This window comes from Pelodiscus sinensis, chromosome 19 (genome assembly GCF_052426305.1).
Source record: "Pelodiscus sinensis isolate ZL-2025 chromosome 19, ASM5242630v1, whole genome shotgun sequence".
Taxonomy (NCBI): Eukaryota; Metazoa; Chordata; order Testudines; family Trionychidae; genus Pelodiscus; species Pelodiscus sinensis.
The window spans coordinates 7,137,456-7,151,038 of record NC_143070.1 but is presented as its reverse complement, the minus strand read 5'-3'; the positions used below and the strand labels follow the sequence as shown (position 1 = coordinate 7,151,038).

The window sequence follows — 13,583 nt, the reverse complement described above, 5'->3', positions numbered from 1 at the left end:
ACCCGGCCGCTCAGCTGCCTGCAGAAGCGGATAGTCCCGTGTTGAACGGGGCTCGTCAACTGCTCCCTGACAGCCCCGCTCGCGGGTCCGACGCCCCGCCCCGCCCCGTCCCTGCCGGCAGGAGCGGCAGGTGTGAATGGGGTGTGAACGGGGCTCCTCCACAGCTCGCTGGCAAGGCCGACGCCCCGCAGACTGCTTGGCCGCAGTCTTTCTGCCTCCGCCTCTGCTTTTCCAAGCACTCACTCACTCACTCACTCACTCCCCCTTGATTGATTTAAAAAAAAAAAAAAAAAAAAAAAAAAAAGCGGCGGCTTGCCTCTGCTGCCTTTGAAAAAACCTCTTCTCTCCCTCACTCACTCACTCACTCCTTCAGTCAGTCAGTCCGTCAGTCAGTCATGCACTCCCATTCCTTGCACTGATTCGTATGGGGACCCTTATTTAGTTATAAAAGACAAGAAAAGAAAAAAAGCGGCGGCTTGCCTCCGCTGCCTGCCTTTGAAGAAAACCTCTTCTCTTCTCTTCTCTTCTCTTCTCTTCTCTTCTCTTCTCTTCTCTTCTCTTCTCTTCTCTCTTCAGTCAGTCAGGCACTCCCATTCCTTGCACTGATTCGTATGGGGACGCTTATTTAGTTATAAAAGACAAGAAAAGAAAAAAAGCGGCGGCTTGCCTCCTCTGGCTGCCTTTGCAAACAAACCTTGCGGCGGGCGGGGTTGTTTGGGGGGGGGGGGGGGGGGGGCGTGTGCGAGTTTTTTTGCTTTCTCTTTCTTGTTGTTGTGGTGGTGGTTTGCCAAGACCTCCCCCCGGAGACGCACAGCGCAGCCCCGCCCCCGGCGCACAGGCACACACACACACAGCAGAGATTTTTCTGGGGGACTTTTTATTGAGACACACACGCCATTTTTTTTTTTTAAATAATTCCTTTCTCTTTCCCCAAAGGGCACTCAGGTCTATTTTTGGCACCGCACAGGTAGCTCCCCGAGGGGAGGTGCACCGCTCCTGGAAGTACTGCAATACCAGGTCGATGCGTGGAGTGGACGGAGCAAGCTCCTGTTCCGACCCCCTGTTCCAAAAATCCATTTAATATAAAGATCTCAGATAGAGATCATATCAGATATTAAACTGATAAGAACAGATACTACACTTGATCTTAGCCAAAAGGCCGAGAAGCGATGGCTTGCGTCGCCCCCCGTCCGAGGTACCCCCTCGCCCTCACGTCTCCGCCTTACCGGGAGCGCCCGGCGGTCGCGCGCCGCCCGTCCGCGACGGTCGCCAGGCTTCCGGAGCCACCGCTCGGCGGCCAGGGCCCTGCAGCCGACGCTCCCGCGCCCCAGGGGCGGAGGGCGTGCGCCGGCCACGCTCGGCCACCGCCCCTGGGAACCCGCCCTCGGCGACCGGCGCCAGACCTTGCTGAGGCCGCTCCCCGCGGCGGGCCGGGTTGGCTGGCCGGCGTTCATCTGCATGGCTCCTCCTGGCGCCCGGCGTCATCATGGTGACAGCCGAGCAGGTCGGCCGGCCGGCCTGTGTTAGCGGCGGCGGCTTTGGCATGGCCTCGGCTGGGCAGACACTCCTTCCTTCTGCTTGCCATGCCATGCCATGCAGGCCGACTGAGGACGGCAGTCCGGGAACAGCAAAGCAGAGCAGAGCAGAGCAAAGAGCGACTGGGCTGGCCTCCAGCCGAGCGGCAGATTTAGCAGCCCAGAAGAGCGGCGAGTGGGGACATCCTGTATACTACACTCTCGGCTGGGGCTGGGGCTGGGGCTGGGGCTCCCTCCCCCTCCCACCCTCACGCACGCAGCCCCCCTTACCTCAGGACGCCCACAGACGTACTCTCCCCCTCCCAAGACGTCCCCCAGCGCCGGGGGATAAAATTTTTCTAAGTCCCGCCCGCTCGCTCACCGCCCGCCGCCCTCTCCTCGCTCACGGGGACCGCACCGGCTCGCCCGCCCCGCGCGCCTCCTTCGGCCTCCCCTCCCTCGGAGCAGGGAGCCCCGGCTGGGGGCGGGCGCCGGGGGCCCTCCGGGCGGCGCCCCGCTCGCCTCCCTCCCTCCTTCCTTCCCTCCCGGCAGCCTCCGCCGGCCATCTGCATGCGGGCTCCGCCCCCCCGCCGCCTCCTCCTCGCTTACCCGGCCGCTCAGCTGCCTGCAGAAGCGGATAGTCCCGTGTTGAACGGGGCTCGTCAACTGCTCCCTGACAGCCCCGCTCGCGGGTCCGACGCCCCGCCCCGCCCCGTCCCTGCCGGCAGGAGCGGCAGGTGTGAATGGGGTGTGAACGGGGCTCCTCCACAGCTCGCTGGCAAGGCCGACGCCCCGCAGACTGCTTGGCCGCAGTCTTTCTGCCTCCGCCTCTGCTTTTCCAAGCACTCACTCACTCACTCACTCACTCCCCCTTGATTGATTTAAAAAAAAAAAAAAAAAAAAAAAAAAAAGCGGCGGCTTGCCTCTGCTGCCTTTGAAAAAACCTCTTCTCTCCCTCACTCACTCACTCACTCCTTCAGTCAGTCAGTCCGTCAGTCAGTCATGCACTCCCATTCCTTGCACTGATTCGTATGGGGACCCTTATTTAGTTATAAAAGACAAGAAAAGAAAAAAAGCGGCGGCTTGCCTCCGCTGCCTGCCTTTGAAGAAAACCTCTTCTCTTCTCTTCTCTTCTCTTCTCTTCTCTTCTCTTCTCTTCTCTTCTCTTCTCTTCTCTCTTCAGTCAGTCAGGCACTCCCATTCCTTGCACTGATTCGTATGGGGACGCTTATTTAGTTATAAAAGACAAGAAAAGAAAAAAAGCGGCGGCTTGCCTCCTCTGGCTGCCTTTGCAAACAAACCTTGCGGCGGGCGGGGTTGTTTGGGGGGGGGGGGGGGGGGGGCGTGTGCGAGTTTTTTTGCTTTCTCTTTCTTGTTGTTGTGGTGGTGGTTTGCCAAGACCTCCCCCCGGAGACGCACAGCGCAGCCCCGCCCCCGGCGCACAGGCACACACACACACAGCAGAGATTTTTCTGGGGGACTTTTTATTGAGACACACACGCCATTTTTTTTTTTTAAATAATTCCTTTCTCTTTCCCCAAAGGGCACTCAGGTCTATTTTTGGCACCGCACAGGTAGCTCCCCGAGGGGAGGTGCACCGCTCCTGGAAGTACTGCAATACCAGGTCGATGCGTGGAGTGGACGGAGCAAGCTCCTGTTCCGACCCCCTGTTCCAAAAATCCATTTAATATAAAGATCTCAGATAGAGATCATATCAGATATTAAACTGATAAGAACAGATACTACACTTGATCTTAGCCAAAAGGCCGAGAAGCGATGGCTTGCGTCGCCCCCCGTCCGAGGTACCCCCTCGCCCTCACGTCTCCGCCTTACCGGGAGCGCCCGGCGGTCGCGCGCCGCCCGTCCGCGACGGTCGCCAGGCTTCCGGAGCCACCGCTCGGCGGCCAGGGCCCTGCAGCCGACGCTCCCGCGCCCCAGGGGCGGAGGGCGTGCGCCGGCCACGCTCGGCCACCGCCCCTGGGAACCCGCCCTCGGCGACCGGCGCCAGACCTTGCTGAGGCCGCTCCCCGCGGCGGGCCGGGTTGGCTGGCCGGCGTTCATCTGCATGGCTCCTCCTGGCGCCCGGCGTCATCATGGTGACAGCCGAGCAGGTCGGCCGGCCGGCCTGTGTTAGCGGCGGCGGCTTTGGCATGGCCTCGGCTGGGCAGACACTCCTTCCTTCTGCTTGCCATGCCATGCCATGCAGGCCGACTGAGGACGGCAGTCCGGGAACAGCAAAGCAGAGCAGAGCAGAGCAAAGAGCGACTGGGCTGGCCTCCAGCCGAGCGGCAGATTTAGCAGCCCAGAAGAGCGGCGAGTGGGGACATCCTGTATACTACACTCTCGGCTGGGGCTGGGGCTGGGGCTGGGGCTCCCTCCCCCTCCCACCCTCACGCACGCAGCCCCCCTTACCTCAGGACGCCCACAGACGTACTCTCCCCCTCCCAAGACGTCCCCCAGCGCCGGGGGATAAAATTTTTCTAAGTCCCGCCCGCTCGCTCACCGCCCGCCGCCCTCTCCTCGCTCACGGGGACCGCACCGGCTCGCCCGCCCCGCGCGCCTCCTTCGGCCTCCCCTCCCTCGGAGCAGGGAGCCCCGGCTGGGGGCGGGCGCCGGGGGCCCTCCGGGCGGCGCCCCGCTCGCCTCCCTCCCTCCTTCCTTCCCTCCCGGCAGCCTCCGCCGGCCATCTGCATGCGGGCTCCGCCCCCCCGCCGCCTCCTCCTCGCTTACCCGGCCGCTCAGCTGCCTGCAGAAGCGGATAGTCCCGTGTTGAACGGGGCTCGTCAACTGCTCCCTGACAGCCCCGCTCGCGGGTCCGACGCCCCGCCCCGCCCCGTCCCTGCCGGCAGGAGCGGCAGGTGTGAATGGGGTGTGAACGGGGCTCCTCCACAGCTCGCTGGCAAGGCCGACGCCCCGCAGACTGCTTGGCCGCAGTCTTTCTGCCTCCGCCTCTGCTTTTCCAAGCACTCACTCACTCACTCACTCACTCCCCCTTGATTGATTTAAAAAAAAAAAAAAAAAAAAAAAAAAAAGCGGCGGCTTGCCTCTGCTGCCTTTGAAAAAACCTCTTCTCTCCCTCACTCACTCACTCACTCCTTCAGTCAGTCAGTCCGTCAGTCAGTCATGCACTCCCATTCCTTGCACTGATTCGTATGGGGACCCTTATTTAGTTATAAAAGACAAGAAAAGAAAAAAAGCGGCGGCTTGCCTCCGCTGCCTGCCTTTGAAGAAAACCTCTTCTCTTCTCTTCTCTTCTCTTCTCTTCTCTTCTCTTCTCTTCTCTTCTCTTCTCTTCTCTCTTCAGTCAGTCAGGCACTCCCATTCCTTGCACTGATTCGTATGGGGACGCTTATTTAGTTATAAAAGACAAGAAAAGAAAAAAAGCGGCGGCTTGCCTCCTCTGGCTGCCTTTGCAAACAAACCTTGCGGCGGGCGGGGTTGTTTGGGGGGGGGGGGGGGGGGGGCGTGTGCGAGTTTTTTTGCTTTCTCTTTCTTGTTGTTGTGGTGGTGGTTTGCCAAGACCTCCCCCCGGAGACGCACAGCGCAGCCCCGCCCCCGGCGCACAGGCACACACACACACAGCAGAGATTTTTCTGGGGGACTTTTTATTGAGACACACACGCCATTTTTTTTTTTTAAATAATTCCTTTCTCTTTCCCCAAAGGGCACTCAGGTCTATTTTTGGCACCGCACAGGTAGCTCCCCGAGGGGAGGTGCACCGCTCCTGGAAGTACTGCAATACCAGGTCGATGCGTGGAGTGGACGGAGCAAGCTCCTGTTCCGACCCCCTGTTCCAAAAATCCATTTAATATAAAGATCTCAGATAGAGATCATATCAGATATTAAACTGATAAGAACAGATACTACACTTGATCTTAGCCAAAAGGCCGAGAAGCGATGGCTTGCGTCGCCCCCCGTCCGAGGTACCCCCTCGCCCTCACGTCTCCGCCTTACCGGGAGCGCCCGGCGGTCGCGCGCCGCCCGTCCGCGACGGTCGCCAGGCTTCCGGAGCCACCGCTCGGCGGCCAGGGCCCTGCAGCCGACGCTCCCGCGCCCCAGGGGCGGAGGGCGTGCGCCGGCCACGCTCGGCCACCGCCCCTGGGAACCCGCCCTCGGCGACCGGCGCCAGACCTTGCTGAGGCCGCTCCCCGCGGCGGGCCGGGTTGGCTGGCCGGCGTTCATCTGCATGGCTCCTCCTGGCGCCCGGCGTCATCATGGTGACAGCCGAGCAGGTCGGCCGGCCGGCCTGTGTTAGCGGCGGCGGCTTTGGCATGGCCTCGGCTGGGCAGACACTCCTTCCTTCTGCTTGCCATGCCATGCCATGCAGGCCGACTGAGGACGGCAGTCCGGGAACAGCAAAGCAGAGCAGAGCAGAGCAAAGAGCGACTGGGCTGGCCTCCAGCCGAGCGGCAGATTTAGCAGCCCAGAAGAGCGGCGAGTGGGGACATCCTGTATACTACACTCTCGGCTGGGGCTGGGGCTGGGGCTGGGGCTCCCTCCCCCTCCCACCCTCACGCACGCAGCCCCCCTTACCTCAGGACGCCCACAGACGTACTCTCCCCCTCCCAAGACGTCCCCCAGCGCCGGGGGATAAAATTTTTCTAAGTCCCGCCCGCTCGCTCACCGCCCGCCGCCCTCTCCTCGCTCACGGGGACCGCACCGGCTCGCCCGCCCCGCGCGCCTCCTTCGGCCTCCCCTCCCTCGGAGCAGGGAGCCCCGGCTGGGGGCGGGCGCCGGGGGCCCTCCGGGCGGCGCCCCGCTCGCCTCCCTCCCTCCTTCCTTCCCTCCCGGCAGCCTCCGCCGGCCATCTGCATGCGGGCTCCGCCCCCCCGCCGCCTCCTCCTCGCTTACCCGGCCGCTCAGCTGCCTGCAGAAGCGGATAGTCCCGTGTTGAACGGGGCTCGTCAACTGCTCCCTGACAGCCCCGCTCGCGGGTCCGACGCCCCGCCCCGCCCCGTCCCTGCCGGCAGGAGCGGCAGGTGTGAATGGGGTGTGAACGGGGCTCCTCCACAGCTCGCTGGCAAGGCCGACGCCCCGCAGACTGCTTGGCCGCAGTCTTTCTGCCTCCGCCTCTGCTTTTCCAAGCACTCACTCACTCACTCACTCACTCCCCCTTGATTGATTTAAAAAAAAAAAAAAAAAAAAAAAAAAAAGCGGCGGCTTGCCTCTGCTGCCTTTGAAAAAACCTCTTCTCTCCCTCACTCACTCACTCACTCCTTCAGTCAGTCAGTCCGTCAGTCAGTCATGCACTCCCATTCCTTGCACTGATTCGTATGGGGACCCTTATTTAGTTATAAAAGACAAGAAAAGAAAAAAAGCGGCGGCTTGCCTCCGCTGCCTGCCTTTGAAGAAAACCTCTTCTCTTCTCTTCTCTTCTCTTCTCTTCTCTTCTCTTCTCTTCTCTTCTCTCTTCAGTCAGTCAGGCACTCCCATTCCTTGCACTGATTCGTATGGGGACGCTTATTTAGTTATAAAAGACAAGAAAAGAAAAAAAGCGGCGGCTTGCCTCCTCTGGCTGCCTTTGCAAACAAACCTTGCGGCGGGCGGGGTTGTTTGGGGGGGGGGGGGGGGGGGCGTGTGCGAGTTTTTTTGCTTTCTCTTTCTTGTTGTTGTGGTGGTGGTTTGCCAAGACCTCCCCCCGGAGACGCACAGCGCAGCCCCGCCCCCGGCGCACAGGCACACACACACACAGCAGAGATTTTTCTGGGGGACTTTTTATTGAGACACACACGCCATTTTTTTTTTTTAAATAATTCCTTTCTCTTTCCCCAAAGGGCAGTCAGATCTATTTTTAGCACCGCACAAGCGACTCCCCGAGGGGAGGTGCACCGCTCCTGGAAGTACTGCAATACCAGGTCGATGCGTGGAGTGGACGGAGCAAGCTCCTGTTCCGACCCCCTGTTCCAAAAATCCATTTAATATAGAGATCTCAGATAGAGATCATATCAGATATTAAACTGATAAGAACAGATTGACGTTTATTTAGAGAATTTTTTAAAGACAAACAATACATAAATTATGATAGACAATTTTGAGTAACAAGTAGGACTGAGAGAATGGGTACATCCGGTAGCCGGCTTGAGGTACGGTGGTAGGGGGGATCTATGCCCTGGGGGCCTGGGTTTACGGCCCACGGGGGGGCACTTGGGCCCCCCCCGGGGGGGCCCGTTGGTGGGATGCCTTCCTCCTTTGGAACGATGACTTAGGCCTTTCACTGAGGGGTGCAAAGAGTAGCTAGTTCCTGAGGGAGGGGGAGGCTTGGGGCGGGGGGGTTTGGAGTGTGGCTAGTTAGAAGCCCAAAGTGAATGGAAACGAGGGGGGTGTTGGGCCCCGGATGTAGACGGCCAATGGGGTGGTTATCTGGGTAGCGGATGGGGGTTTGGTGGCGGTGCTCATTCTGGGGTTGAACTGGTAGTTTAAGTGGGTTGGATTTGAATATGGATTCGGTAGGGTGAGCATTGCACCATTGGATGGATTGTGGGGGCGTACGCAGGGTCAGTGTGCCTGGGAGTGAATGTGGGGATCATGGGACCGATTGAGTGGGCTGTCCGTTGTGGGAGGGCAGGCGTGCCTGGTTTACAACTCGGAGTCGGGTGAAGGTTCTAGTGGTCTAAATTTTGGGGAGCGGAAGGGGAGGTACAATTCAATCATACATACATACACACTTAAACCTACACAGTCACACTCCCAGTTATTCCTCCATATGTACGGGACAGGGGTTGGATAGTGGAATGGCCTATGGGGGTAGGGTAGGGGGGTTAGTAGGGGCGGGGAGTCTAGTGGTTGGGGGGGTACTGACACACCCATAGTAATCATACCTATGTCTATGCCCCGGGTGTAATCCACGATTTGCTCCTGGTTCTGTGTTAAGAATGTGTAAGCATAAGCATAGTAGACCTTCAGTTCCCCGAATTCCGTGTCCCTTGGCTTCCCTTATTACCGTATCCTGGTCCCCGTTGTTGCTCCCGCCTGGAGGGGGGTAGGAGACCCCCCTGAGCAAGTAAATGGTGGATAAGTTGAAAGTGGAGAGAAATGACTAACCAGGCGGGGCAGGATACGGGCCCAGGATCGGCGCCGAGAGACGAAGCACAAGGGTTAAGAGGTTGGTTACCAGGGGAGTATTTCCGGAGACAGGAGTGGGTCCCGCGGCGTCCTCTTCAGCTGCATCCGTGTCCTCTTGGTCAGGACGTGTTACACACCCGGGGTTGTTTTTTTTTTTTTTTTTTTTTTTTTTTTTTTTTTTTTATAATGTATATCTTAGGTATTAGTAGGGGAAGTTAGGGAAGGGATGGAGGCAGTGGCAGAGTTATGGGGGGCGGGGGGCGTAGAGGGGTGAGGGAGGTTGCTGGACCTAGACAATTGGACTCACTCAACAACTACATGCACACGGGGAAGGGGGGAGGGGGGGATGGTGGCACACATTGCTATTCTAATTGGGCCTTGAGGTTCAGGTGGGCTGTGGTTCTGGGGGTTGGAATTGGCGGTGGCCAGTGACATGTTCGATGTAAATGTCTCTGGACCACCGGATAGTGTCTGACACCATCAGGCGGCGCATCAGGTTGGCGTATTTTTTCCCGATGTTACACGCCTCCAGGGTTGCCTCATTTTTGGGGTCCCAGGAGCCCAGCGCCCCCACTAGCAGGACGTAGAGGTCCACCGTGTACCCTTGCGCCCGTAAAGTGTCCACCAGCCCGGAGTATTTTACGATTTTTCTTAAGCGGGCCGCCTGGAGTGCAGCTGGCCGGTTCTCGAAGGGGACAGACACCTCGATCATTGTGATTTTCTTAGTTTCTTCTTGGGTAATCACAATGTCCGGACGGAGGGAGCAGTTTGACCCTGGGATGACGGCGTCCTCGAGCACCGTGCCAAGTGTTGGGGGGAGCGCCTTCACTATACGGGCTTGGATAGCGTTGTGGCGTAGTTTCCAGGCTGTTGAGTGGGTCGTGCAACCGCAGAGGACGTGGAGAAGGGTCTCGTCGTAGTTACCGCACCGCCTGCAGCGTTTATCCCGGTTCCCATGGCGAATGGCCGCGTTGAGGGGGACGCAGTTGAGGCGCGCTCTATGGATGAAGCGCCAGTCTGCGAAGCGGGTGAAGTTGCCTCGTTGCATGAAATGGTTGCTGGCGTCCCACCGGCTGCTCACTTCAAAGACCCTGCCCTGGTCCGGTTTTTGTTTTAGGTTGTGTATGTAGTGGCGGCGCAGGGACGTCTTGAGTAGTCTTTCGATGAATTTCCTGGTTTGTGGGGTGATGGTGGTGCGTCTTTCGGAGCCGATGTGGGGGATGACAAAGCCAAGGGTGGATCGGGCCTCGTCCCAGCTCCAGTGGCAGCCGAGTCGCTTCTTGAGACGGCGAGTGGCTACACGGGCGCGGGACCAGAGGGAGGAGAGGTCGCCTCCTTCCCTTCCAAACTCTGCCTCCAGTGATCCGCTGAGGTATGTTGCTATGTCTTGTTGGGTGGGGTTCCTGGTGATGCGCCGGCGGGTGGTTTCCGTTACTGCTGCCTGGGCGATGGCGCTGACTCTGTTGTCCGGGCACGTGAGGAGGCGGTATGCGTGGGTGATGGTGGCCACGTCGCAAAGGTCCCCCAGGCGACAGACATTGGCCCCTCCTTGCCTGTAGGGAATGTAAATTATGTCTGTAGCTGCCCGCTGAGGCAGGTAAAGCCATTTCTTCACCAGGCTCCGGATGGCTTTGTCTGCTTTTGTTAGGGGGCCTTTGGCCACCGCCGAGCCCCGAAGAGCAAAGGGGATGCGGGGTAGGAGGAAGGTGTTGAGGGCGTCAATTTTCTGCCATGGGGCCAGCAGGGAGTCATCGAGCTTCTTTGCGTCACTAAGGATGGAGTCGAGAGTCTGTGAGGGGGTCTGCTGGACCCTGACCCCGGTTGGCGTGCCCAGGTGTTGGTAGGACTCACCCTCCTTCAGAGCCACCATGGGCCGTCCTTGGATCTTGAGTTGAGTGGGTCTCACTGCGTCTTCGTTATTACCCAGGGTGTGGAGGGAGGCGCATTTTTTTGCATTGAAGGAGAGCCCCATCCACTCTGCTGCTTGGCCAGCAATGTCGAGAAGTTGTTGGAGGCCCGACGTGCACTCTGCCAGGAGGACCAGGTCGTCCGCGTAGGCCAAGATGTTAATTTTGTGGCCGTGGAGCGTGAAGCCCGCTGGGTTGGCCGTGATTCCCCGAAGAAGAGGTTCCATGGCCAGGTTGAATATGATGGGGCTGAGCGGGCATCCCTGTTTGACGCCGCGCTTGATGGGGATGGGGGGGGTTTCTCCGGTTTCCGCTCTAATGGTTGTGGAGCAATCACTATAGAGGTCACTCAGGAGGTTTAGGAAGGTGACTGGCATGCCGAATTCTTGGAGGGTGGAGATGATGTGCCGGTGGGGGATGGACCCGAATGCATTTGACAGGTCGAGCCAGGCCACTGCCAGCTCCTTGCGGTTCCGCCTGGACGAGTGGATGGCTGATTGTAGGATAAAGTTGTGCTCATAGCACCCTTCACACGACATGAAGCCTTTTTGCGAAGTACTGATGGCCCCTCCCTCCAACGCCCAATTTGTAATCCTCGCTGCCAGGCAGCTGGTGTACAGCTTGTAGAGTGTGCTTGAGAGGGAGATGGGTCTCCAGTTGCCCGCATCCGTCTTGTCCCCTTTTTTGAAGGATAGGACCGTCATTGATTCCTTCCAGGATTTGGGGATACGTTGGTGTTTCATGCACAGGTTATAGACTGATGTGAGTACTAGGCAGCCTGGGTCGCGCTTCTTAAGGAGTTGGTAGCCTATGCCGTCCTTTCCCGGGGCAGTGTTGGAGGTTCTCAGCAGCCGGGCGGATACCTCTGAGGGAGTAAAGGCTGATTCCAGGGCTTCTGATGGCATGACACGGGGTAGCTGGGGCAGGCAGGCTGGTCGTGGTGCGGGATTGTAGATGTTTTGGTCGAAGACATTGGAGAAGTAATCGTGGAGTTGTGGTGCGGGGATGGAGCAGAAATCCGGCTTCTCCTGGAGCACTTCTCTCATTGCCTTCGGGCGGCTGGATCTGTAGAGGCGTTGGAGGCGGGTAGCAGCAGCCGGGTTATTGCGGCGGGCAGCGTCCCCTCCTCCGGCTCCTCTCTCTTCCCGTGGGGCCGACGTGGGTCTCGGGGTATTCTGCCCTCGCTGTGGGGGGGCATTATGGTCTTGGTGGGGTCTTTTTATAGTTCTTTGTGTTCCTGTTGGTCGGGCTTCCTCTGCAAGTTCGGATGTGAGTTTACTGATGGCCGATTCCAAATCAGGGAAGGAAGCCGTCTCTGCCAGCGTTGATTGCCAGAGGAGCTGCCAGGCGGTGGCGGTACGTTCCCGGGGTTGGCGCCGTCCCTGGGGTGACTGGTTGAGGAGGTCAGGGTCGTTGAGAGGTTCGGTGGGTGGTGGGAGAGGGGTGGTGCCACTTACGGTACCTTGTTGCTTGCTGCTGGCCTCTTGTGCAGTAAATGTTGGGGCTGGGCTCGGGGAGTCCTCATGTATCTGGTCGCTGGGCCCTGGTGGCTGGTGGGCATCCCTGGTCCGACCTGGGTCAACGCTGTGGTGGGTGAGTACCTGAGGGCGGTGATAGGTTTGGCGGATGGGTGAGGAGTAGTTGGGTGCGTGTACCTGGGCCCTGGTTGTAATCATGGAGCCATGGGGTGCGGCGAACCGGCCTGGAGGCTGACCCTGGGTTAGTGTGGGGGACCGGTTGTGAGCTCTCACAGGCTGGTGTGCAGGTTGGTGTTGTGGTGCGGTGAGTTGGCGGATGTCGTTGATGAAGGCCCTTACGTTTTGTGAGAGTGAGGGCTCAGCGGTGGCAGGGTGGCCGGCTGGACGACTCACGTGTGGAGTGGTGGCGTGAGAGTTGTGGTGTATGGCGGTCTCGGTTGCCTCAGGTGTTGGGGTGTGTTGGTGGATCTCTGTTGGGGGAGTCGAGTCTTTTGGTGGGTTTTGTTGGACTGCTGGCGGCGGTCTTGAGTCAGGCAGACCCTTCTCTGGTGGTGGGGGAGCTGGAGTTGCATCTTCTGCGGCGCACGGTGTTGGCCCACTTGATCCCGCTACTTCTGGCTCCGGAGGCATGCAGGAGCGTTGATGCAGTTTACATGCCTTTTGTGTGTGGAAACGGTCCTTGCATTTTCTGCATCTGAATCCAATTTGTTTGTGGTGTATGTTGCGCATGTGTTTGCTGAGGGCTCCCAACGTTAATGTACCCCGGAAGGTGGGGCAGTATGGGCATGGGAGGCGGCCCTTGCGGAGGGGAAAGTCGATGTAGGAGGTACCGAGTGGCCTCTCGGATGGGGCTTCCGGGTGAGACGTAACAGTGGGGGGTGAGTGGCTTGAGTGGATGATGGGCTGTGGGGGAGTTCTTCGGCCCTGGGAGGCCGATGTGGGGGGGTTGTGGGGTACATTCTTGGAGGGAGCCCTAGTGGAGGAAGGTTCTGGGATGTAGGGAGGTGAGGAGGAGAGTCCTTCGGACATGGACTCAGAAGCGGAAGGGGAAGTAGTGGAAAAAGGGTCATTGCGGAGGGAGATGGGCGGCGCTTGCTGGCGACAGGTTCTGATGGGGCGGGAGTTAGCGATTCCTAGGGTTAGAGTTGGGGCACCCGTGGGGGGCATAGTGGACTGGGCACTCCGGGAGGTGGAGGGGTGGGGGATTCGGGGAGCATGGGGCTTGTGCTTTGGTGCAGGGGCGGTGGATGAAGAGGTACGGGGGGAACCCCGGGAGGCTGAGGTGGGGTGGTTGCAGGGGGCTTTCTTCGGGAGGGCGCTAGAGGAGGAGTATTCTGGGACGTAGGAAGATGAAGAGGAGGAGAGTCCCTCAGACAGGGACTCGGGAGTGGGGGGGGGGATAGTGGGGGAAGGGACTGTGTTGGGGGGGATGGGCAACACTTGTCGTCTACAGGTTCTAAGGGGACGCGAGTTGGCGATCCTTAGATTTGTGTTTGGAGCGTTCGTGGGGGGGGCGTTGGATTGGGCCCTTCGGGAGGTGGACGGTTGTGGAACTCGGGGAACGTGGGGCTTGCGCTTTAGTGCAGGGGTGGTAGGTAAAGGGGTAGCAGGGGAACCCTCGG

The 13,583-nt window shown here is 59.2% G+C and overlaps 1 protein-coding gene and 4 non-coding genes across 5 annotated transcripts; all 5 read right to left on the bottom strand.

Moving 5' to 3' along the window:
- Nucleotides 1-980: 980 nt before the first annotated feature.
- Nucleotides 981-1,171, bottom strand: LOC149522095 (U2 spliceosomal RNA). Its single transcript, XR_016347446.1, has one exon. It is a non-coding gene; the product is annotated as a U2 spliceosomal RNA (small nuclear RNA).
- Nucleotides 1,172-3,101: 1,930 nt separating this feature from the next.
- On the bottom strand, nt 3,102-3,292 carry LOC149522094 (U2 spliceosomal RNA). Its single transcript, XR_016347445.1, has one exon. It is a non-coding gene; the product is annotated as a U2 spliceosomal RNA (small nuclear RNA).
- Nucleotides 3,293-5,222: 1,930 nt separating this feature from the next.
- On the bottom strand, nt 5,223-5,413 carry LOC149522093 (U2 spliceosomal RNA). The gene has a single exon (XR_016347444.1). It is a non-coding gene; the product is annotated as a U2 spliceosomal RNA (small nuclear RNA).
- A 1,871-nt stretch (nt 5,414-7,284) lies between these two features.
- Nucleotides 7,285-13,142, bottom strand: LOC149522092 (uncharacterized). Its single transcript, XM_089770725.1, has one exon. It carries the CDS (start codon nt 13,126-13,128, stop codon nt 8,962-8,964), a length of 4,167 nt encoding a protein of 1,388 aa, XP_089626851.1. The 5' UTR covers nt 13,129-13,142; the 3' UTR covers nt 7,285-8,961.
- On the bottom strand, nt 7,333-7,519 carry LOC142825898 (U2 spliceosomal RNA). The gene has a single exon (XR_012900224.2). It is a non-coding gene; the product is annotated as a U2 spliceosomal RNA (small nuclear RNA).
- Nucleotides 13,143-13,583: the final 441 nt, after the last annotated feature.